At 36.7% G+C, this 26,392-nt stretch overlaps 1 protein-coding gene across 16 annotated transcripts; it reads right to left on the bottom strand.

Annotated features, from left to right (window-relative positions):
• Positions 1-509: 509 nt before the first annotated feature.
• LOC5574604 (troponin T, skeletal muscle) lies at positions 510-25,776 on the bottom strand. 16 transcript variants are annotated; one of them, XM_021853881.1, is made up of 11 exons: positions 25,580-25,733; positions 11,270-11,313; positions 10,476-10,521; positions 7,263-7,280; positions 2,695-3,061; positions 2,343-2,561; positions 2,177-2,269; positions 2,033-2,113; positions 1,443-1,521; positions 987-1,117; positions 510-925 (listed from the first exon to the last, which is right to left on the bottom strand). In XM_021853881.1, exons 2-11 carry the CDS (start codon positions 11,283-11,285, stop codon positions 830-832), a joined length of 1,146 nt encoding a protein of 381 aa, XP_021709573.1. In that variant the 5' UTR covers positions 11,286-11,313; positions 25,580-25,733; the 3' UTR covers positions 510-829. The 16 variants fall into 16 exon arrangements, with proteins under 16 accessions (XP_021709573.1, XP_001655222.1, XP_021709582.1 ...); XM_001655172.2 differs by having other exon boundaries at positions 10,480-10,521; XM_021853890.1 differs by lacking the exon at positions 25,580-25,733 and adding an exon at positions 25,471-25,567.
• Positions 25,777-26,392: the final 616 nt, after the last annotated feature.

The raw sequence follows: 26,392 nt of genomic DNA, 5'->3' as shown, positions 1-26,392 counted from the left end.
GATGTTCTTTGCGGGATGAAAATTTTCTCGATTTCCCAGAGCATAGAGTATTTTTGTACCTGTCACACAATATACACATGCAAATAAGATCAATCGGCATAGAAATTCGCAGGAACAAAGCCTAGTTCTCAGCTTAATATTCTTACAAAAATACATATACTCTATGTCATGGAAACTTGAAAATTTCAAACTAGAAATAATCCTAGACCATCGGATTTGAATCTTTACCCTCAACATAATCTTATTGCGCGTTTGGGTTGCATAGGAATATTATCTAATTGATCGAAATTACACACAACAATTCATCCACAATCATCCATCTCAATATATAATATTTTCGGGGTAATAGCGTTTGGGTAGTGGTGTTCGGGGTAATGACATTCCGGGTAGTGGCGTTCGGCTAGAGTCAGAGCATTACGTAATCAATGGACAGTAGATTCTTCAATTTATGAATCAATAATTAAATTTCATGTATGAAATTCGGATATTAGACAGATATTTAAGACATGTTTTTAGTCCAGCTCGTGTAGTTTATAATAAATAATTTTATTTGATTTTAATGAGATTTTAAATAATAAAATAATGTGTAAAATAATAAAGTTCATGAAAGATGTTAATTTAGATGATTCCAGTCATAATAGTAGATGCTGTTGCTGCTGGCACTGCTTCATTCTGTTGCTTTAGCTCTTCGATATTGATGTCATCATCATCATGATAGTTTTTGTGCTCGCTGCGCTGATTAGAGGTATAGTATGGAAATGGTAGTAGAAAAATAATGCTTCCGAACTTAATCAATAGCTCTAAAAGGAAACCGTTGACAATCGAACATTTATTCTTCTTCCTCTTCCTCCTCCTCCTCTTCCTCTTCTTCCTCCTCTTCCTCTTCCTCCTCTTCTTCTTCCTCCTCCTCTTCCTCTTCCTCGACCTGAGTAAGGAAAGTGCAATGTTATGGCTAATTCGAACGCTCAACAAAGAATAATACTCACAACTTCCTCCACGACTTCTTCGACTTCTTCAACCTCCTCATCCTCGGGCTTGACTTCGTCTTCGCCTTCTGGAGTTTCTGGGTCTCCCGCCTTCTTGCCCGGTCGTTCTCCGAACCATTTTGGAAGTTTCGCTGTTGATTGAAATTGAAAGTTCCGTAAAGACTCGGCAATATCAATCCAAGATATCGATTGTACATCAATCCCACAAAACATAAATACACGACAATCAACGCGCTATAATACACATTGTGATGTAATTGTGCGACTTGTGGATATGATCTTGCGACAAAAATGTTCGTGACGTATACGACAAACCACTAATTATGTAATTTTTGTTTTTTGAGATTATCCAAAGATATTGTCTGAAGACTTATAGCGCGTAAGAAAACGCTAGGTTCTCACTTCTAATTACACCTGTTACACAATTAGTGAATGCCCCGTATGATCAATACTTACATTTCTGACGACCGACGTACTGTTCCTTCCTCTCGGACCACTGCTTTTCGAGGCTTTCTTTGTTTAGAGTATCAAAGCCCTGCACAGATACGATGTGTTAAAAGAACAGATATGTAACAGAAAATCACATGTGAGTTTTGTATATGTCATACAAGAGTTACAGAAGAAGTGTTTGATAATGTTCAATGATCATGAGGGTAAAAGAACGCAGAAACGGACAGATTGGTATTTGATTAGAAACAGATTGACGAATTCTTAACATTGACGAGACATTTGTGAGGCACATCCCATTGAACTAACAAATTGGACAAAACTTCGCTGTGTGCACGACTAGTTTCTTATTACACATGAAACAGGAATGTTTCTTACATTTGGTTCGTGTCGTCCACAGTTCTTGACGTTGTTGCCATTTTTTGTTTAACTTTTCTAGATAGTATGCGCTATAACCCTACAAGGTTCGAAAGGAGTATAATACAGCCAATTAAAATTGAGAATAGGATACATTTGAATAATCATTTGCGCTCGACATCGTAGAAAATGATAAATGAGACATGATAAAATTTGTTTACGATATGGTTTGTAATACTTACACCCTCAAACAGCTTCTTCTTGTCATCATAGGAGCGGGTATCAACGCGACGTTCGTATTTGGAGGCGACTTGAATCTTTGGCTATTGGCGGAAAATTTTGAACCATTAGTACAGTTGTAGATCACTCAATAAACAAAAGCTTACCGGGTATTTTCCGGTGAGAGCTTCTGGGTCCAAACCCTTTTTAAGTGCTTTGTGTCTCAGCTGCTGCTTCTGTCTTTCCTTCAACTCTTTCAACTATAGAAATAAAGTGGTGTAATTAGCACTATTCAGAAAAAAAATGTCTGCTAAGCCTACAAATTGAACTTACATCGTAGTCCTGACGTTTTTGCCTTTCCTCCAAATCGTACTTTTCGGTTTCCAGCTTGACGATGGTTTCCCACAATTCAGTGGCCTTGGTACGGAGAGCATCGGCGCTCAAGCCATCCATTTCCAGGGGCTTGATACGGAAGGAGAGAGAAATCTTCTTCTCTTCCTCCAGCTGTTCCTTAGTCTTATTACGCTCCATCTGAGCATTGGACATACCGAACTGTTAAACATAAAAATCGAATATGTATAATTTTTGAATCAGTTTAAAGCTACATGAAAGATGGTATATTCTAACAGTACAAGTAATCCTCAACTGATTGACTAACATTCAGTTGTTCGTGAAAACTACTCACATTACTGTCCTTCTTGGTAATGGTGAAGTTCGGTCCCTTCTTGTCCTTGTCCTTCATGGCCTGCAGCATAGCCTGACGCTTCTTCTCGGCCTCTTCGAGACGACGTCTCTTCTCATCGATTTCGCGCTGTTTCTTTTCTTCAATTTCGCGCACACGACGCTCCTCCTCTTCCTTCTTGCGCTGAGCCATACGCTGCTCCTCTTCAGCTCGGGAGACTTTGCGCTTGGCCTGTTTTTCCTTGAGCCTCTTGAGTTCATCTTCTTCCTTGGACCGCTGTTTACGCCATTCGTTGATATACTCCTTCAGCTGTTCATCCAAGTCTGAGCGCTTTTGGTCTTGGCGCTTGATGAACTCGGGATCATCACCCCTAAGATTTTTATTATAATAGGTGATAGCATACGAAAATGATACCGAAAATGAAGCATCAAGAGGGAAAAAAACAATTAGCAACATTTAGACGCAACATAAAACTACTAATGTGTGATACAGAAGCGCTTTACAGTGTGCTTATATAATAACAATTATTTTACATATTATCTCACAGTTGCGATACAAAATTATCTGTTGAGTGAAACGCATTCGCAGACACAAAAACCATTTGCTGGACATGCTAGTTGTACGGACTTACAAAAATCAAAAGAGAATATACAAAATTAGTAGTTTTTTGAATATGATGATAAAATATACTGTATACAAACAAAACTGAGTATCGAAATCAGTGAAAATAATGAATGATGAACGAATGGAAAAGGAATGGAATGTGATGATAGTTTTCCGAGTCATAGGATCGGATTTCCATAGGAAGATGTAGGAACAATAAAGGGATCTTTTCAATACATTGAATGAATTTCGAAATTCTATGAACATAATAACGGAGAGCTAAGGAATCAAAAAACATAGAATTATTTTATCGATACAAATTCGGCGGATCGATGGTAAATGTTAATTGAAATTATAGATGTTGTTGGAAACAATTATCATTAAGTAGTTTATGCGGAAAACTTCAGATATAATTGAATATTTTTCGCAAAAATTGACCATATCAATCAACATCAAGTATTTATCGTTATATTTATCTAAGATAATTAAATAAGAAGTTGTGAAAAACCGTTTCTATTACTCTAGATCCATTGATTTTCAGTCTTCCGTCATTGAAAAGAAATCAGCATATGTATAGAATTTCGAATCTCATTCTAAATCATTCCAACACAACATGAAAAAAAGTGAGAGCACAACATAATCAAATAAAGATGTAAATCTAATTAATTCTAGAGAAATTATTGAAAAGTGATCGAAATCTATCCTGGATCTGAACCATTTTACAATATTCAGCAAGATCCGTAAAGCACAAAGTCTTTATATATATATATATATATATATATATATATATATATATATATATATATATATATATATATATATATATATATATATATATATATATATATATATATATATATATATATATATATATATATATATATATATATATATATATATATATATATAAATGTATATATATATATATATATATATATATATATATATATATATATATATATTTCTTATGCAATATCATAAATGAATAACATGATAATAGTAGTTTACGCAACAAGTTGCAGATTGAAGATTTTTACAGCACGAGTCGTACAACGAGTTGCGTACAATTTGTTTGCAATTTCCTAGAAAACCACTTGAAGGCATCAGAAATCGTATCAAGATGCATTCCATTATTTTTTTTTTCAATTACTGAAAATTGTTGAGTAGCGATTCATAAGGCAACTCAAAACAGTTGCGTAATGACTATTAAAACACTGCATAATTTAATGTTAGAAAGTAGGTCGTTTCATAACAGAAAAACCTATTACGATGACAAATTGCAAAACATACTAAACTTAGCCGAGACTCAGCTAACAGGTTGTCAGGTTGCTTAGCAACGAAGCATGATTAACTGACACTTGGCTTTTATTTACTGAGATCTCATGAAATTTGTTTGCCGACTACTCGTTGTGCAAATCTCGGTTAAAATTAGCCGAGATTCAACATTCTGAATTAAGTGTGTAAATTTAAACCCCAACTGAGATAAGTACTCATATACAGTCAATTCAATATTGAAGGGCCCATCGAGTTAGGGAGGTATTGAGATACATAACACAACATTAAAACAGGTTTTGGTAGTCCTGGAAGCTTCAAAAGGGATGAACGATTCTTCTAGTGCTACTAGCCTATCACGTGATACATATACTTTTTGGATTTTCTGCCCGATCATAAATTTGTAAAACATCATTTGAGATTATTTCTTGCCTTTCTAGAGAGCACATTATTGGTCTAGGATAATCTGGTATCTCTAGTAAAGGGGGCCAGCATCTCCAGAAAAGTAACCACTTTTCCAAATAATTTTCATTTTTTTTTCTAGTGTTCAGTGCTGTGAACATTCGACATTTCTCGCGACAATCGCTGCACTTCTGTGATCAGCAGTCAATTGATTTTCCTTCTCACATCCGCTACCGTCACCTCTCACGCACATCACGAGCCGTAGAATTGAGAAACACAAAAACTGTGGAATGAATGTCGTCTGACACGATGACATTTTCAAAAATCATAAATTTTGTATAGAGTTTAAGAATCATAAACAACAAGTATAATATAATCTTGCTTTTTCTGCAGAACGTGACACACATACAGTGAGAGCAGCTAAAATTACGAAGAAAGATAGAAATAAGCAAAACTGTACCATTTCCTGGCGACGCCATAGTGGTCAGCTACATTCGGTTTGACATTTTTATTTCGTATGTTCGTTTGACTGCTCGTATTGTAGATGTTCAAGGCATTGTCGGCGAAAACGTGTCGACTGCCGAGATTGCTTACAACACTGCTTACAAACGTCATGATCCAATTCGATAGAAGATATATAAATGACTTCTGGTGGCATTACCTACCACCTGGCATATTCCGCAATTCTGGTGCCCTCAGGAAAGTGGCTACTTTTCAAAATGATTTGGGAACTTTTCGTGCGACACACCAAACTTTGTGGTGTTGCAATAAATGTTCATTAGACTTGTTGAATTTGAAAAAAAGCTACCTGGTGTATTCCAAAATTCTAATCCCCTCATGGATGTGACAGCTTCCAAAATTATCTTTGGGGTCGTCCATAAACCAAGTGGACATTTATGGGGAGGGTCTGGCCAATGACACGGTCCGTACAAATTTTAAAATTTTTGTGTGAGCAAAATACAACGAGCAGGTAGGGGGTTGGTTTTGAGAATCCGAAAAAAAAATTACTACGTGGTTTATGGAATACCACTTACCTTTCTTGAAATATATCAAACTTAACGGTTTTGTAAAACAAATTATTTCAAGGGCATTTCAAAGAATGCCTAAAGTATTGGTCACTTGTTCTGGAATGTGATGCATTCATGAAAATAGCCGCTTATTTCTTTACTCTGATACCTGATTTGTGACATACCTTTATGGTTTTGTAAGACATATCAATGACTCCTGGTGGCATTAGACATTTCATGGGTGATTCAAAGAATATGGCGTTATACCGAACTTTATAATTTTGTAAACGAATTCATTGAAGGACATATCAAGTCAATAGGCATTGCAAAATTCATTTCCATTTGATTTAGAAGCACGATCAAAGCGAGCGAAGAAAAATCCCATCTGTAGCGGTCCATGAACGGCAATTTATCGTAACTTGTAACAAGTTTTGATAAACAATAGCAGCGAAAAAGAGCCCAGAAGAGAGAACAAGGATAAAATCCATCCAATGCGTAGGCTACTTCTGGTTGTCTGGGCAATCCTCGAACATCCGATAGCAATAGTGTCCTCCAGGCTCGGAGTTTTTTTCTCATGCACTGCTATCTCCCCGATCTAATCAGAGCTGTAGCAGTATACAGTCTAAATTTTTTGTGCAACATATGGTGATTTTTATTATCACTGCGACGGTACATCGACGTTTAAAGATTTCGTGGGTTTTTCTTGCAGAGCACAATACTACAGTTCATTAAAATGTGAAGTAATGTACAATTATGTACAACAGTCCTATAGATTTTGGAAAAAATAAATGTTACAATTGTGCTCCAGATGCGTTTATACGATATGCAGAAAATCGATGTTTTTTTCTCATTCTTTCATATAGTTATATCAAATCAAACATGTTGATTTAAAAATCATATCAGATTTCTCTCAACCTAATCGTAATAACAAATGTATTGAACATATTATTTGTAAAATGTACTATTTAAAACGTCAACTATGAACATTGTGCAGATCATTTATTAAATTCACCTTTTTTAACTGATTAAAATTAATATTAGAAATTTCGCATTAGGAGCCGATTCAAAACCGTAGATAGGAAAAGCAGAAAGAGAAGCTTGCAATTTATGCTGTTAAATGACCATTACATTTGTCCGATTTCAAACATGTCCCGACTGTTGGTCATTTTGATCATAGCGAATTAGTTTTTGAGGCATAAAGTGAGTAGCTATTACAATAGCTGCGTATGTTGTAAGTAGGTGTACAATCTGCTTGAGTGGGTTTGTCTGTTTTTTTTTTTCACTTACTCGCTCTTAGCTGCTGGTCTACGGTTACGGATAGCAGTTTATGGTTTTGTTTGATTATTTGTATTGTTTTTCGGGAAGTAGTTTTTGTTTTCAACAAACGATACAAACGATTCGATTGTATCGAAAAGGAGGTTGATGGTGGTAGGATGGATGTATTTTTATACATGTACAAAAAATGATGAACCATAAGCCGCCGCCGTTCAAAACGAGTATACCGAGGTAGGGCGGCAAGCACGTGCCGGCATTCACACACACATGGATTGTGGGTTTTGGTTGTGGTGGTGGTAGTAGTAACAAAATGGTATTTTGTATTTTTTTTCGCGTTTTTTATGATGAAAACGTGTCAGGATTGGTCCATTTGATTTTGGTTGGCGACGAACAACACAAAAAGTAAAAAGGAAAAAATCAAAAACATATTTAAAATTCATCTTAATACAAAAATAATTTGGGTTGGTATATTCTATAGAGTATGTAACTGGGATACTTACAAACTAGAAGAAAGCAGTCAAACTATGATGAAAGTTTTATTTTTCAATAAAATATATCAGAGAACTACAACCATGGAAGTGCTTGGCGTTGTAGGATAAATTATGACTACATTTGAATAACTTCAAACTATAATCCACAAAAGCAACTTCATGGTGAAGCATCTGTTTCTTCTGCAGGGCCTCATCGTAAAACAAACGTGCTTCAGACAGTGTATTCATCTCATTGACGCTCCATTCGCAGAGGTCGCAAGATTTTGGGATAAGGATATGCAAAATAGTCATCATTAGCGATCAGTTTAACGGCAGTGAGGCCAGTTACAGGTATTCATCATAGTTTGTATAGCTTTCCTTAATCAATATTAAATTAAAAATAAGTTAATATGCTTTTTACATTTCGAAAATCATAGATTAGTACACTATTTACAAATATATACACAACAAATCGAACCGATACAACAGAAAAGAGGGGACTTCCGAAAAAATGTTTTAAGAAATAAGTGCACGCATAGAACCAAAAGTACGTTAAAATGAAAATATAAGATCAGCTTGCTAGGATCCTTAGATTACTAGGGATGATTTGTTTTACACACGTAGTCAAAATTTACTGTAGATGCCAGATAAGACGCAAAATCATCAATATGTCGAACAAAATCAGTACAGCGTCCGTATTTGCATAAGAGTATCATGTCGATTTCAGATAAAATGAAGTTCTTTGATATCGTATAATATGCGGAATTTCAAATAATCCTAATAAACTAGAAAAAAAAAGATTTGAAACAGCTTTTCTAGAACTTTGAACGAACATCAAAATTCTTGTGAAACCTGAAATAATAAAAAAAACTCACATGTTACTCTTTTGTTAATAGGATCAGTATAGAGCAAACGACGATCGAAATAATGCTCTATTTCCATAATTTATTTTATCAAGAGTTTAACCTCTCTACCAGCAGCATCTATTTTACTACATAGAATTATTTGAATTGCGATAACTTTTTGTTTTCCGATATTCTTTTCGCCGTTTTTTTTCACAAATTCTCAAAAAATACAGAATCTTTGTCGGTCATGTTATCGCGATTGAAATATTTCTTTGAGGTGAAAAATGATGAAACCGGTAGAGAGGTGAACTTGACTAATATATGTGACATTAAATATAAAAGGCAGCGAATCTCAATGATTGACTTTGCGAAGCATTCTGGACATCGATTTTACTCATAAAACTAGCAATCTGATGAAAAACAGTTCTATAGGAGGATGAAAATATTGGAAACTTGAATAGAAGTACTTATTGTAAACAGTGTTTATTGTGTAGTAAGGTGGAAAAATATGTTCAACATAGTCCATGTTTTGTCGAATAATTACCACCAATAGAATTTGAAAGAAAGGATTATAAGTAACATGTTTGAAAAGCGGTAAATCAAGCGATAACCAGATAAGAGTTTTTGATCCAATTGACGTGGCTGATTCGCTGGCTAAAATTGCCTTTTTATAACGAATCAGTGTTACAGAAACAAAACGTTTAAATTTTAGGTTTGAAAAACGTATTACTCGATGTGGAACAAAATATTAAAGCGATTGCTTAAAGTTTTTGATTTAGAGTTTTCAACGGTAGGAAGCTTAGAAGCAGATCGTAGAAATGGTTTTAAAAAGTGAGAGGTTGTCATTGTTTGGGTTTTGTGGTAATCAACCAGAGAGAAAAAAGTGCTTCCAATCGATTATTTTTATTGGTTAAGATGAGCCAATAAATAATGACAAACCCTCGTTGTTGATCAAAAAATGTAGACTAAAACTAGAAAAAAATAAAAAAGTTACCGACAAAAATAGTTTTCTTCGTTTCGCTCTCTAAATGTCTACCGCATTCTGGACTTTTTCGGGGGACTTGGGAACGGATCTTTATTTATTTTTTTATGACCATAACTAGTATTTCGTGACATTAAATTTTCGCTTGTTTGGTTAGCTTTTCAAATAGCTGGTCTTAGCCTATTTAGCAAAACTCGCTAGTTCATGTAAAACAAAAGGATTGGGACTATTTATATATCGCACTTACTTCCTGCAAAAAGAAAGAGAAAATTCAACATTTAGAGTATGTCTCCTCCAATGCAATTATAAGATCTTTAGACATCTGTGTTCGTGTGGTTGAAACAGGAAAAGAACGAACTAATGTTAAGATTTAAGCTAGCTTTTTATAACTGCGGTTCTATTGCTTTCTTAAACTGCTGCTGATAGCAGGTTATATTACTTGTTATTTGCTTGGGAATTGAATAATCTGAGTCAATTTTGAATAATTTCATATCGAAAACTAAATATTTCATAATTGACTCAGTTATTGCAAGCTGGATAGTTGCGGTGGTTGAATTTACTGTTTAAAAGCATCTAAGTAGCTGCATCATATCTATCAGCTTGAAATTATTAACTGCTCAAGACGTTTCTAAAATAAGTAAAAAAAAATTACTTTATAACTAATGTGTTTCATTAAGATCAAATCTGTCTAAATCTGTGGTAAGGAAGAGATAATGTACAAAAATTACAAATACGAACTATACAGATCAGACTAGGTGTATATACATTTTTTTCATTCTATTTTCCTAATCAGACCACTAACTAGCAAATGATAATTTAGATAATATTTAGAAACAAAAAGAAGCAGTACAGAGTATAGATTAATTTTGTCTGAATCTAGAGTATCTATTTTATTCAAGAAGCCAGCATGTTTTCGAGCTGACTACACTTACTGTTCGTGCTGCTCCTCGACGACTTCCTCCTCACCTTCAGAGCTAAAAAACGGTTTAGAAACAGATTGATATGAGTAAACATGGGAATCGCAATTTTGATCATCGATTGGTGCCAAATTGGAGGCTGTGGGAAAAACTTTCCCTTTTTATCGCTTCTAAAATTGTTTTTCACTCCTCTAGCGGCTGTCCACCCATAACGTAAAGTCGATTTCTTTCACATTATTCTTGTTCGAAAAATCAAAACTATTGTGCTTGCAATTTTTCGCCAAAACGGTTTTACTACATATTCAAAATGTTGTTGAAAAATAAGCTACTTGTGTGAAAATAGGGAAAACCCAAAAGCATTTTGGAATGGTGTTGAGGCGAAAGGATTTTAACGGACAAATCAATAAACAAAACATTAACGATATAACAAAGCGTGTGTGTAAATCTTAATTGCACTCAAATTCGAAGGGACAAACCCAGTAACGGCAGTGTTCAATACTTGTTCAGCAATGTCCCAGATATTTAATCGATTATTTTAATTAAAAGTCGAAACAAGAAACAAACAACAAAGAAATTATAGTACAAAAGGGGAACTATGGAGAGATAAAAATGATGACTCGAACAATTTGGGGTTTGTTTCACCAACAAAAATACGTGAGTTCAAAAAGTTAACTAACAAAAACAATAACTGAGTTTCAGTACAAAAAATGTAATTGTGTCGAAATATTGTTCTGAGAAAGCTCGTATTTGGTGGATAGGTTCTGTAACCGGTAATGGTGTGAGGAACTGCGATGCCTATACTTACGAATACTCTTCATCATCAGACATGGTGGTAGGGTGTGGCTAAACCTGAAAAAAGAGAAAGATACACGGTGAATAAAATGTCCCATTCTAGATTACATACATTTATAATGTTGGTCGGAAAATATGGGCGATGAAAATAAGACAGTTGTTCATCCACGGTCTTCCTTAGCCGAGTGGTAAGACTCCGCGGCTACAAAGCAAATCCATGCTGAAGGTGTCTGGGTTCGATTCCCGGTCGGTCCAGGATCTTTTCGTGATGGAAATTTCCTTGACTTCCCTGGGCATAGAGTATCATCGTACCTGCCACACAATATACGAATGCGAAAAATGACAACTTTGGCAAAAAAAAGCTCTCAGTTAATAACTGTAGAAGTGCTCATTGAACACTAAGCTGAGAAGCAGGGTCTGTCCCAGTGAGTACGTAATGCCCTGAAGAAAAAGACGTCCATTCACAGCCTTCAAGCCATTAAACTGTTTGGTTTTGTTTGACATGTTTTGAGAACTTCCCTAACCTACAAAACTAAGTCACAGACAAACAGACGTTGCATTCTACTATATGACAAAAATAAAAGCGTCAGAATTATCGTTCGAGTACCTTAAGACTCAATCAAGGTAATGATCGATGACAAGCTCAACTTCACTAGCGACGTAGCAGTTTCCAGCAAAAAGGCATCTACGGCTTAGCTTCGCTTTCGAGGATGATTTATAATAGTTCTGCCGTAATTGCCAGCAAACATAGGCTCCTGGCAGGCGTTGCGATATCTATTAGTGTGGTTCAAAAAATCATTTTGGTTCCACACCGCTAATTCGATTCTAGATCAAAATCTCTCAAATTTGAGCTCGTTTGGATGAAAATTGAGACTGTACAAGATCTTCTAGGTTTGCATGGGAATTACAATGGAAAAAGCAAGCAATTCAATCAATCGGTTATAATGTTTGTCCATGTGCTCTTAGGGGTTTGATTGATATTGTTAGATATACACTACCCACCATAAGTATGGAATCGTTGCAATACTGAGTATTGCAGCACTTTTAAGTTTAGCGTCACCCAAAATCCAGTGATAAAAGTTCTTTCAACAAAAATAAAAAATCGTAGGGGCTCAAAGACGTATTTTTCAAAATGATTTAAAAAATACATTGATCTAGCACTTTAGAATCACGAGATAATATTCATTTTAGGTGATGCTAAACTGTTCAAGGTGCTGCAATATTCAGTATGAGTGTTGCAATACGCGATTCCATACTTATGGTGGGTAGTGTATTTGCCAGCTACAACTTTGCCGAAAACCGTAATCAAATCGGACGCCTCAGTTTTGTTGATTTTCACTAAACTTATCATCAAGGCAGATGTTCATTCTACTTCAACCAAATCTGTAAGATTGGTATGAATGAAACCATGGAGAAGTGGACTTCCACCTTACGCAGTTTCTGTCAGGACATGGTTGCTATAGGCTGTAACTGTATAGGTTCAAGCCCTCAGAATTTCCAGCGTGCACCAATTGTGTTGGTGTGGCGGATACAGCGGAGCATGCCGTGTTCGATTGCCCGCCTTTCATTGTTGTTATTGATCATGCGGAGGGGGCACGTCCCCGGACAATGTAATGCTAAGAACGCGTGCGGATGCAGAGTGCTGAAGAGCAGTAACTACGGCAGTCACTCACATTATGCTGGAATTGCAGCGCCAATGGCGCACCGGTCAAGAGTCGACTGCAGAAGTTAGACGTGCCGAGGCCGCTCCCCAGTAACATTTTTTAAGACGGCTAGGAGGAGCAGTTTTCCGAGCTTAATACACCACATACAGCGCATGTGCTGGTGTTAGTGGGTCGTCGGTGGTGCGGTATCCCCACATTCCCTGAGACATCTTCTCAGGCGTTTGGCTGCAGATTCCTCCTTTTGAAAACATGCTCAATCCTGGGCCCGGTATCATGGAATGAGATGTACCGTTTTGTCTCAAATTCCAAACAGACTCGTATTCCGTTTTTGTATGGCGATTTGGTTGAAATGTTTCGTTGAAATATGTCACCAAATAACAAGGAAATGGTAGTTAGTTGCAATTCAATTTTAACGTCTCCAATTAGACAACAATTAGACTTTGCGGAGAAATTAAAATTTACACAATTATCAGCCAATTTATGCCAATCAGATGCAAGTCAGTGTTGGCTTCAAGAGTTCGGAATATGAGTCAAAACGGTACAATGACGTATTAATGCTACCCCTTTCGACGAGTGTTTAGATTGTTGGCTTTGCTGATGACTTCAGCTAAGTGGTCTATAACGAATCGTGGTTGTCAGCAAACCCAAGTCCAAGCAAAGAGTGCTTATCTCGCTTGGTGATTGCACCGTTGAGTCCAAGCGATCCCTTAGGCATTTTGCGGTAATGATCGATGACAAACTCAGCTTCACTAGTCAAGTTGAATATATTAGTGAACAGGCATCTACGGACATTGCGACGCTGCTGTAGAGAATGATGTCTAACCAGCGAACCAATTATCAACCAACACGCAGCAAAAAAGGCATTATGACAATGATCGCTCGTAGTAGTGATTTTGTAGGCTGTAGGTTCTCTGCTATTTTCGAGAACTTTCTCCATGTAGGTAAATATTGCCACATTATCAAATAACAACCATAAAACAAATATGATTTTGTATTTAAAACAACTGATTAATCAGGAGTTGAAATGCTTTCAACAGTATTGCCCCCTTGTGTATGCCATGACAATTTTTCTTGAGATTATATCCCAAACCGCAAAAGTTGGTAAAAACGATTGGGAGCACGCTTGCTTTATCGTTTATTTTGTGTCTGTTTCGATGACAATTTGATTCACTGTGTCTAACACTTATGCTGAAATTGCCAGCAAGCTTCTGGTAGGAGTGGCGCTGTCCAGCCTAAGACATGGTTATATGAAAAATTTAGATTCTCGCGCCAGTTCACTTTTTGGATTGCATTAAGGTCCCATAACAACTGTGCAAAATTTCAATACGATCGGATAAACTATATTTTAGCGCCAGCCGTTCAAAGTTTGTATGGGATTTACTATGGGAAAACTTACTTTTGCAAAGAAAAATCGCCAGAGGTCGCCCATTGGCCTCTATAAAAATTCTGAACACAGATTTCGATTTTTACGATGAACAACATTGTCGAAGACCGCAAAATAATCCTTTATTAAGCATTGACTATTCCAAAATTTTGCCCATTTTTTTTATTATTGTTATTCCTTTTCGTGTTAATCAACGTTGCCTTGCAAATTGGTTTTCACTGTACAACTTTTTTCCAAAGTGTCGGATTGTTTCGCAGTCTTCGGCAATATTCTTCATCTTAAAATACAGTAAACTCTCCCTTACTCGATATTCCGTATCTCGATATCAAATTAAGAACCATAGTTAAAGTTGGTTTTCATGGCTAACTCGATGGTCCCTTGGATCTCAGTTACACTGATTTTGTGTTCTGTAACTCGATACCTCCCTAACTCGATGGTGCCTTCAATATCGAGTTCCTATGAAGGTCTGTGTTCAGAATTTTTATAGTGGTCAATGGGTGACCTCTGGCGATTTTTCTTTGCTAAATAAAGTAAGTTTTCCCATAGTAAATCCCATACAAACTTTGAACGGCTGGTGCTAAAATATAGTTTCACCGTTCGAGCTGAAATTTTGCCCAGTTGTTATGGGACTAAATGCAATCCAAAAAGTGAACTGGAGCGAGAATCTAAATTTTGTCCCACACTAAGTGTCTATACTTTGGTATGGCGAATCCAATTTGGTCAAAAGCGCTTCGAACAAACAAACATGTAAAGCGTTTGTAAAGCACGTATAGCAACCTCCTGGCACCGCCTATACAACCCCATTGGAAAATAACGAGCAAACATCTCTGGTTCCCACTGGGAAGTGGTTCCCACTGACAGCTCAATGTTTGTAAACAAATAACCGTTTGCGGAATAACAATCGATGATGGCGAAATCTTTTTCACCGAATAATTTCTTTTCTCGCATAACAACAGTTATTCGAACAAACAAACGGTTGCAAACTATTAGATTGCAGTACAGCAAGTCAATTTGGGTTGATGTGATTAGCTAAAAAATGATTTAAAAAATACATTGATCTAGCACTTTAGAATCACGAGATAATATTCATTTTAGGTGATGCTAAACTGTTCAAGGTGCTGCAATATTCAGTATGAGTGTTGCAATACGCGATTCCATACTTATGGTGGGTAGTGTATTTGCCAGCTACAACTTTGCCGAAAACCGTAATCAAATCGGACGCCTCAGTTTTGTTGATTTTCACTAAACTTATCATCAAGGCAGATGTTCATTCTACTTCAACCAAATCTGTAAGATTGGTATGAATGAAACCATGGAGAAGTGGACTTCCACCTTACGCAGTTTCTGTCAGGACATGGTTGCTATAGGCTGTAACTGTATAGGTTCAAGCCCTCAGAATTTCCAGCGTGCACCAATTGTGTTGGTGTGGCGGATACAGCGGAGCATGCCGTGTTCGATTGCCCGCCTTTCATTGTTGTTATTGATCATGCGGAGGGGGCACGTCCCCGGACAATGTAATGCTAAGAACGCGTGCGGATGCAGAGTGCTGAAGAGCAGTAACTACGGCAGTCACTCACATTATGCTGGAATTGCAGCGCCAATGGCGCACCGGTCAAGAGTCGACTGCAGAAGTTAGACGTGCCGAGGCCGCTCCCCAGTAACATTTTTTAAGACGGCTAGGAGGAGCAGTTTTCCGAGCTTAATACACCACATACAGCGCATGTGCTGGTGTTAGTGGGTCGTCGGTGGTGCGGTATCCCCACATTCCCTGAGACATCTTCTCAGGCGTTTGGCTGCAGATTCCTCCTTTTGAAAACATGCTCAATCCTGGGCCCGGTATCATGGAATGAGATGTACCGTTTTGTCTCAAATTCCAAACAGACTCGTATTCCGTTTTTGTATGGCGATTTGGTTGAAATGTTTCGTTGAAATATGTCACCAAATAACAAGGAAATGGTAGTTAGTTGCAATTCAATTTTAACGTCTCCAATTAGACAACAATTAGACTTTGCGGAGAAATTAAAATTTACACAATTATCAGCCAATTTATGCCAATCAGATGCAAGTCAGTGTTGGCTTCAAGAGTTCGGAATATGAGTCAAAACGGTACAATGACGTATTAATGCTACCCCTTTCGACGAGTGTTTAGATTGTTGGCTTTGCTGATGACTTCAGCTAAGTGGTCTATAACGAATCGTGGTTGTCAGCAAACCCAAGTCCAAGCAAAGAGTGCTTATCTCGCTTGGTGATTGCACCGTTGAGTCCAAGCGATCCCTTAGGCATTTTGCGGTAATGATCGATGACAAACTCAGCTTCACTAGTCAAGTTGAATATATTAGTGAACAGGCATCTACGGACATTGCGACGCTGCTGTAGAGAATGATGTCTAACCAGCGAACCAATTATCAACCAACACGCAGCAAAAAAGGCATTATGACAATGATCGCTCGTAGTAGTGATTTTGTAGGCTGTAGGTTCTCTGCTATTTTCGAGAACTTTCTCCATGTAGGTAAATATTGCCACATTATCAAATAACAACCATAAAACAAATATGATTTTGTATTTAAAACAACTGATTAATCAGGAGTTGAAATGCTTTCAACAGTATTGCCCCCTTGTGTATGCCATGACAATTTTTCTTGAGATTATATCCCAAACCGCAAAAGTTGGTAAAAACGATTGGGAGCACGCTTGCTTTATCGTTTATTTTGTGTCTGTTTCGATGACAATTTGATTCACTGTGTCTAACACTTATGCTGAAATTGCCAGCAAGCTTCTGGTAGGAGTGGCGCTGTCCAGCCTAAGACATGGTTATATGAAAAATTTAGATTCTCGCGCCAGTTCACTTTTTGGATTGCATTAAGGTCCCATAACAACTGTGCAAAATTTCAATACGATCGGATAAACTATATTTTAGCGCCAGCCGTTCAAAGTTTGTATGGGATTTACTATGGGAAAACTTACTTTTGCAAAGAAAAATCGCCAGAGGTCGCCCATTGGCCTCTATAAAAATTCTGAACACAGATTTCGATTTTTACGATGAACAACATTGTCGAAGACCGCAAAATAATCCTTTATTAAGCATTGACTATTCCAAAATTTTGCCCATTTTTTTATTATTGTTATTCCTTTTCGTGTTAATCAACGTTGCCTTGCAAATTGGTTTTCACTGTACAACTTTTTTCCAAAGTGTCGGATTGTTTCGCAGTCTTCGGCAATATTCTTCATCTTAAAATACAGTAAACTCTCCCTTACTCGATATTCCGTATCTCGATATCAAATTAAGAACCATAGTTAAAGTTGGTTTTCATGGCTAACTCGATGGTCCCTTGGATCTCAGTTACACTGATTTTGTGTTCTGTAACTCGATACCTCCCTAACTCGATGGTGCCTTCAATATCGAGTTCCTATGAAGGTCTGTGTTCAGAATTTTTATAGTGGTCAATGGGTGACCTCTGGCGATTTTTCTTTGCTAAATAAAGTAAGTTTTCCCATAGTAAATCCCATACAAACTTTGAACGGCTGGTGCTAAAATATAGTTTCACCGTTCGAGCTGAAATTTTGCCCAGTTGTTATGGGACTAAATGCAATCCAAAAAGTGAACTGGAGCGAGAATCTAAATTTTGTCCCACACTAAGTGTCTATACTTTGGTATGGCGAATCCAATTTGGTCAAAAGCGCTTCGAACAAACAAACATGTAAAGCGTTTGTAAAGCACGTATAGCAACCTCCTGGCACCGCCTATACAACCCCATTGGAAAATAACGAGCAAACATCTCTGGTTCCCACTGGGAAGTGGTTCCCACTGACAGCTCAATGTTTGTAAACAAATAACCGTTTGCGGAATAACAATCGATGATGGCGAAATCTTTTTCACCGAATAATTTCTTTTCTCGCATAACAACAGTTATTCGAACAAACAAACGGTTGCAAACTATTAGATTGCAGTACAGCAAGTCAATTTGGGTTGATGTGATTAGCTAAAACACATTTTAGTATTGGAGGAAAAATTCCCTAATATGATTAGGCCAATGTACGTTGTTGCTCTTGAGTTTGATGCTGACCACGAAAACATGGCTGCCTAGCATCGGGTTGACGTATAGGCTCATTTGCTTGAGAGAAGCAGAGGCGTACAAACGGTTTCTAAAGAGGCAGTATACAACATAGTCGTGATGATGCCCATTGCGTTGATCATCAAGCAAAATGTCAAATGCTTCAACCAAAGAGGTATCAGGAGTCCGCAGCGCGGGTAAGAAAACAACGCTTAGAGGTTGACAGCAAAGATGGACGGAAGCATCTTGACGAAAGGACGTGAGGTGATTGAAAGGTGGAAGCAGCTCTACGATGAACACCTGAATGGCACGGAGAACACAGGCGCAGAAGGTCACAACAGCAAAGGAAATGACAACGTCAGTACGGCGGATGAAGGAAACCAACCTGTTCCAACAATCGAAACGAAACAGTTACAGGAGGAGTGGAAGCAAGGGGTCATATGCTCCATCAACAATAAGGACAATAATCTGAAATGTGGAAACTATCGTGCGATCACTATCCTGAACTATCCTGAATGCCGCCTACAAAGTGCTATTCCAGATTTGCTTCCGTCGTCTATGACCAATAGCAAACGAGTTTGTTGGAAGTTATAAAGCTGGGTTCATCAATGGCCACTGGATGACGGATCAAATCTTCACTACCGTGATGAATCAAAATCCGTACAGTACCAATATCCGGACACTCTGATATTATTCACTGATTTACATGTGAATTTGAATAATGATGTGAGTTTAATTATTCACATCTTAGATTTGTAACATTGCTTATCAATTAACAACGATTTCTCATATAGTAATCATTGGCAGAAAATTAATAAACATAAAAACATAATTGTAGCCCCAGTCAGACACCGTATTTTCATGATGCAGTTTTTGTGGCTCAAGTTCGTCAGCAATCGAAGGGCAACATTGAGTTAACGGTTATTCATTGAAAAGTATAATGTTTGTGAATTCTTGTGATCATTAGTGTGTGAAAACTATTTAGTAAACAATTTAAACATACCAAAGTGTAGAAAAGAAGTGTAATATGGTATTTATCGAGCGATTAGTGCGTGTCCGGTTCGGTTAGCCATGGCTTCAAAATCCGGACGTTAAGCGTTCGAGATATATTTTGCCTAAAAAATAGCTGCTCGGGGGGGAAGAAAAATGCAGAGAAATATTGTGGGATAGCAAGAAAAAGGATATATTTGGCTGAAAAATAAGAGAATTGCGGTAAAATTGCTCCAATGATTATTGCAGGAAATCTGAGGTCTACCTACAACCAAGGAAAGTAAGTAACCGAAACATGAAACAATCTTCAAAGCTCGCAATTACAAGTATTATTATGTATGGACACACTTAATAAATACTACATTTGTCTGAATTTGAGTGCATTTATTTCAAATTCATAGTGAATTTAGTTAGCTACTTACAAGTGTCCGGAATTTGATTCATAAGTGTCCGGCTTTTTGATTCATATGTCCGGATTTAAAAACAAGACTTGTGAAATTAATATGATTATTTTAGTAATAATTTTATGATTTTAACAGAAATACTTGTCGTTTTCATAAAGATAGATGTCTAAACGATTCGTAACATGGTTTTAAATTATTCAAATCATACGGAATTGAATTGAAATTAGTACCAGAACATTTGACACTGCTTAAGCGTCCGGGTATTGATTCATCACGGTATATGGCAAATCCTCCAGAAATGCCGTTAATATGAAGTCTCAGCGCATCACCTGTTCATCGATTTCAAAGCATCTTAAGCATCGACTGCAAAGAGCTATAGAAAATTATGGACGAGTGCAGCTTTCTCGGGAAACTCACAAAACTAATAAGAGCAACGATGGTGCAGCAACGGTGTGCAGAATAGCGTGAAGATTTCGGGCGAACATTCCAGTTCATTCTGGATGCGTCAAAAACAAAGTACATAGTGATAAGGCGGAACCGAGCGCGACAGAGGCTGCATAGGAAGCAGTGTTACGATATATGGGGATACTTTCGAGGTAGTTGATGAGTTTGTCTGCCTCGGAGCACTTGGAATGTTCGAACAACGACCATCTTTGGCGTTTTGCAGAAGAATAGTGGGTAGCGGTGGAGAATGGAACCACGAGCTCGCCAAGCTCTACGGCGAACCCTGTATCCAGAAAATGGCGTATGCCAGAAGGGTGCATGTTGCAAGACTACCGGACAACAGCCCTGCAAAGATGATGTTTGCGTCGAATCCGGTTGGCACAAGAAGGCTTTGAGCACAGTGAGCGATCAGGTGCAACAGGATCTGGAGAGCGTGGGCCAAAATTGAAGTTAGAGAGACACAGCCATAGGCCACGTAAATTGGCATTCATCGTCCACGCATTATTGAAGTGAGAGATCACATCCCGGATTATTGTGATCCAGTACTAATGACGAGTGCTGGAATTGCAGCGCATATTGCACGGCCAAGAGGCACGTACAGAGGGTTACCCCTGCCGAGGCTTATCTCCTATAACAATGGTTAAGTCGACTATGAGATGTAGCTTGTAGAGTAAAGTGATCAGAGTCCCGGATTCAAGTCATCTTGCCCGCATTGCCAAGGGTCCCGGAAAATGTCCCGGATTTAATCAGTTGATCATCATTAATTATTATTTTATTATTTGAACAACATAATCTTTTTTCACGGTTCCAAATACTTCTACACGTGTTAGATGGTATTCATTGCCATGGTTGACAATTAATGATAGTTTTTAATGAATATTGAGACAGATTTGAGGAAATACAGTAAAATTGTTGCAAATTTTTTTTTTCAAAACTCCTTAAAGATCTTTACGCAATTTCGAACTGATTTCTGGTTTTTGGAATTAGAATTCTGAGAATACATAATGTTGAGCACACATAACAGAGCTCCGAATATATGATATATCTTTTTGAAACAAATTGAAACAGTACATTCAATTTGTTTCAAAAAGGTACATCAAATGTTTTAGATTTCATTTTTATTACAAAACTAGTTGCCCCGGCAAACTTCGTCTTGCATCAAGTAGGCTGTTAAAATATGACATGTAAACAGTTAAAGAATATTGCCAATCCGTTGCTTCGTGTTCCAGCTAACTCGTGGCATAAAAATACCATTCCATTTTTATTATATTGATTGAAATTTAACCCTCTAATACCCAACCCCGCCTTTAGACGGGGTACACTTTGGAATTTTGTGTATTTTTTCGTAGCTCGGAAATAAAAATGATTTTATTTTTGGCTTATACCTTGACTCATAACACGCATATAAGAAAAGTTTTTTATGACTTTTGAAACTTTTTTGTATTTTTAGAAATTGTTTGAAAAATTGCATTCTTATATAACCTACAAATGCCTGAGCTTCATTTAACGTAATATAAAAAATCGTACCTTTTATATTTTTCTACGATTAACCTATCACAAAAGAAGAGCCTGGTGGTATTAAAATCATTTCAAACCTGTTTTTCCGTTAGTTACACGGAAAATAAAATACACTTCAAAAAAAAAATAAAAATTTAATATTTTTAAAAATACCGTAACAATTTAAATTTTTATTATTGCCAAAAATCAACAACTAGAAAAGGCTTCAAAACGTGTTTAGAACGATTTTAGATAACGAAAAATGATACTTAAATCGAAAATAAAATTTTGGGTATTAGAGGGTTAACCAAAATGATTTGTGTATTACAATCTTGCTTATTATATCAATCAATTATATTACTTACTAATTATGACGCGACTGAAATAAACTTAAGTTTATGCAAAATCATTCACGCAACATATGAGAAACACTATTGCTAAATCATGTCATCGTCGTTACATTGTGCGTAAAGTGCAACTCAACTATATTGCAACTACATATATTGTAACAAACAAACTTCAAGCTGCCAGACAAAAAGTTTAGTGCAATTTTCACGCAACCAAGATGAATATTCTTCAATTTTGGGCATTGACACGCAACTTGAATGCAATAAACTAAAGTTGTGAATGCTTTAGATGAAAGTAATTCGAAACAAAACATTTAGAGTTTTTTTTTTTTTTTTTGAGAAGTTGCAAAAGTTTGTTTGAAAAGATATTACGGTTCTTTTGAAAATTTTCCGTTCTGCGGTAGCCGCCAAGTTCTACCGCAGCTGTCAAAGTTCTACCGCAGGTTTGAAAATCATTGTATCATTGAATGAGACCATCCAATCAAAGTATGCTAGTAGAGTCCAAAGCTTTGAAAAACAGTCATTAGCGTGGTTTCTAAGGTATCATCGCAACCGATCGATGATGCTTTGTGAAAATCAGTTATGTGACAGCTGCGGTAGCTTTTTGTTCAACCGTAGAACGGAAAGTTATCTCTAAAATTGCAATATTTAAAACATCTTGATAAACTTGACCTCATTGGTGTTTGCATTGAACATTTGCAGCAAATCACGTCTTTTTAATTATGTTAAACGTCAAGCGAAATGCAAATTTATTGGAACGGCAATAAAACTTTATGAGCATATGAAATTAAGTCCCAAGTAAAAATGGAACAAATGTCAAATCTGAAAAAGCAGTTTTCTGTTTAAAAATCGTTTAATCGAAAAAAAAAAACACAAAGCTGTTTTATTTCCAAAATAAAACACAAGTGTGTTTTCCTTTGTCTCCGATTTGATGATTGTTAAGCAGAAACTGCTTTTTCAGTTTTGACATTTACTCCATTTTTACCTAGGCCTTAATATGCTACGGAACTAGAACTATGTAAGTTAGAGATGCTTTTATTGATACATATTTGAAACAATTTGTGGAAAGCATATTTTGTTTGTTTGTCACGGATTGGCGTGAGAACGGGCAGGAAAATTCTCCATGATGAAAAATCTAGATATTTCAACTACATTTATTACAAATTTCGCCTACTTTTTTCTAACTTTTAAGGTATACAACTGAACCTAAAAAAACTTGTTGCAAAAAAAAATTACTCACGTCTTTTTACACTATATGAAAGAATTACAAGTTTTATTTATGCACTATATTTCACATATGGTTCACTTTGTGCACCTAGAAACCATAAGTTCATTTATAAAAGAAAATACTGTTGCTAGCTATTAATAAATTATAAGCTACCTCCCTACATCGCGTTAACATACGAATTTTCCTCCACCCACAATCAAACGACCAGTTATGAAAAGATTTCCACCCACATGTCCCATATGCATGCCGCGTTTTCCATTTCCCAAAAGTGATTAAACACCCACGCCTGGCGTTTGGAATGAACGTTTCAGCCTCGAACGATTTTCATTCATGAAATTGGGATACGAAAACATCCCAATCTCGACCCACTATATGTGAAGGCACACTATTTTTAATGTTTCACATTCGTTCGGCACACGATTCGAGCGGCTGCTCGGTGGTTTGCGCCATCAGTTCAACCGATGGTTTTTGCTAAACGTTTAATTTTAAATCCTAGTCCTAGGAGCGCATGCGTCGAACACATATGCATTCCAAATGGTTGTGGCACTGCGTTCGGAGGTCACAAATGAGGTAGCCACACATCAGTTTAGTTCTATTTTTAGAAGATAAAAATCACGACTTTTTTCGCGCTGTAGTTCGCAATGCTAGCAGATTTACATTACAATTGTTGGCTACGATGAAGCAACGAACGCCAAGAAAATATCTCAGACTATGGTTCTCTCAGATTGGGTAATTTCATTGGGTGGAATGTGTAGGCGATACCTATAAATATTGATTCGGTTGGTGAAGAATTTCACGTTTCATGAGGCAGCTTGCCAAATCAAGGCATTCATGCGATTCATCATCAGAGTGCGTTGAGCAAAATACGTTATTTTTGGTAAGTACGAGAAAGTGGTTCAATATGCTTTGCTTGTTCAATAAATTTGCTTCGTTTTTCCTTATTGAATTGTACATTTTCCATTTATTGTTATTGCAAGCCATTACCACAAACTTGTGTCCTCAACTGTTTTATTTTTCGTATGATCTGTGCCTTTCAAGTTTTTACACAGTATTGCATTTGGATTTCTATATATTTTACCCGAAATGTATGAAGCACGAATAACTAGTCAGCTATTTGTACTCACAAAAAATAACAAAAAAACATTTGTTCGTCATTTAATCATCAAAAAGTGATGAATTGAATTTGGAATTGAAATAAATTTCCACGAGCCAATCACAAACCTTGTTACATTTGATTCATACGTAGAGCCACTTTACCCTAAATGATCCGAAATTCATTTTGAACAATTTTCCTATGCATGTTACGAAAGTTGGATTCTAGGCTGCAGGATCTCTTGCCAATAGTTAAAGATCATGTAAACGAGTTACATATATGGTTCGTACTACAATGATGACTTTTCTTATAAATATAGCACAATAAACGTTGAATGTCGCGAGAGTCTGCTTCCATACTACTCAATCCTTTTATTTCAGCGTGATATATTGGAACATTTCAGAAGTTTTAGTTTATTTGTTTCTCTACATTGGAAAACATTTGCTGGTTAATCAAAAACGTAAAGGTTGCATTGATATTTATGAAACAATCATTTGTTGAATTGAAATATTCAAATAAATATGTATTTGAAGTGTGTACATAAAGTATTATGATTTATTCAAACTGATAAAAAAGCTGAATTGGCATCAACAAATTTAGATTATTTCATATCACTGTTCCATTTAATGGCTGGAATTTCGGATTTTAGTACTCAGGAAAACATAATTTTGGCACGACAGTATCACATAGCACAGAAATTTTACCGACGTGGCCTCATTCTTCTACTGTCAGACTATTTTTAGCTTTTGAAGGTGGCAGCAAAAATTGAATTTCAACCTTTTGTTGGCCATCAGTTTTTAGAAACTTCACATTTTTTACACTTTGGGGCCATATCTTTGAAATTCATATCTCGGCACTACAATTTTATGAGTCCATTCAACCAAATTTTGACAGTATTCAAAATCCGAAGGCAACAGGTAGGCTAATAATAACTTTTCCCGTCCAATTACGTAATTCTTGATCACTTCGTTCACTGGCTTTTCTGCGAGAATCCCAGTATATTCCGTACATACGAGTTATGAAAAAAGTTGGAATCATTCCAGCAACCACTGTCGACAATGATCACCTCTGGACCTGGTGGACTAAAAACGGTATTCTCCTTGTAAATCACCTTTCGATGAAAAAAATCACTGAAGCACTAACTATATCACCGAGCTGAACCACAGTCAAAATGGGAAATGAATGAGAGTTGAACTAGATAGGATCCAAAATTCACTTACTGCTCTACAAGAAAATGAAATACGCACTGATCCGGCGGCCGTCGTCGAACTCAGTGCTGGTGCAAGCGATGACTGAACCGAGGAAAACCGTCTGTCCGATTCAGAAGTCTTAATTTTCCCAGCTTTTCTCACGTATGCTCGCACACATATTCGAAAAGAAAGGAAAATTGCGATATATGAGTCTGCGTTCATGGCACCATATGGGCGATCGGGATCGTGGCACTTTTTCACTGCTGGTATATAACAAGCCATGATTTTGTACATAGACCAACCGTAAAGTCAATCTGAAACGTCGGAATCCCACATAGGTACGATCGTAGAAGATTTGTAGGAAAATTGCAGTTCACGAGAAATTTGCACAAATTCAACACTGAACATGGATACCAAGAGAAAAAGAAAATGTAATGTTGTGGTTAAGTGAACTGCATTTACGTCATATCATTTAGTAATAGCAAAGCAATCAACAAGTTGTAGAGTCAATTTTTCAAATAGATGTTAAAAACACTTTACTCATATTTCAGTGCAGAGCGTTATTGATTTATCATAAGGATAATCATGATTAATGATTTTTGGTTATGATTAATCAAAATTGCTAATAATCAATCTCTGAAAAGCAAGAGTTAATCATTAACGACTGATCATAATCATTTTATGTATTGATCAATAATCATCAATCATAAAAATCGTTTATTTTGTTAAAAATCGTAATCTTAATCTCAAGCATATAAAGCGCTGCCTTTCTTGCTGTGCGCACATAAATTCTCTCTGCTCTTAGAAGTCTTTAAAACTACCTAAAGCAATAAACCAGTACTT

The sequence above is a fragment of the Aedes aegypti genome, chromosome 1 (assembly GCF_002204515.2).
Source record: "Aedes aegypti strain LVP_AGWG chromosome 1, AaegL5.0 Primary Assembly, whole genome shotgun sequence".
NCBI lineage: Eukaryota > Metazoa > Arthropoda > Insecta > Diptera > Culicidae > Aedes > Aedes aegypti.
Note: the sequence above shows the minus strand (reverse complement) of the source record. Positions and strands in the feature narration are given on the sequence as shown.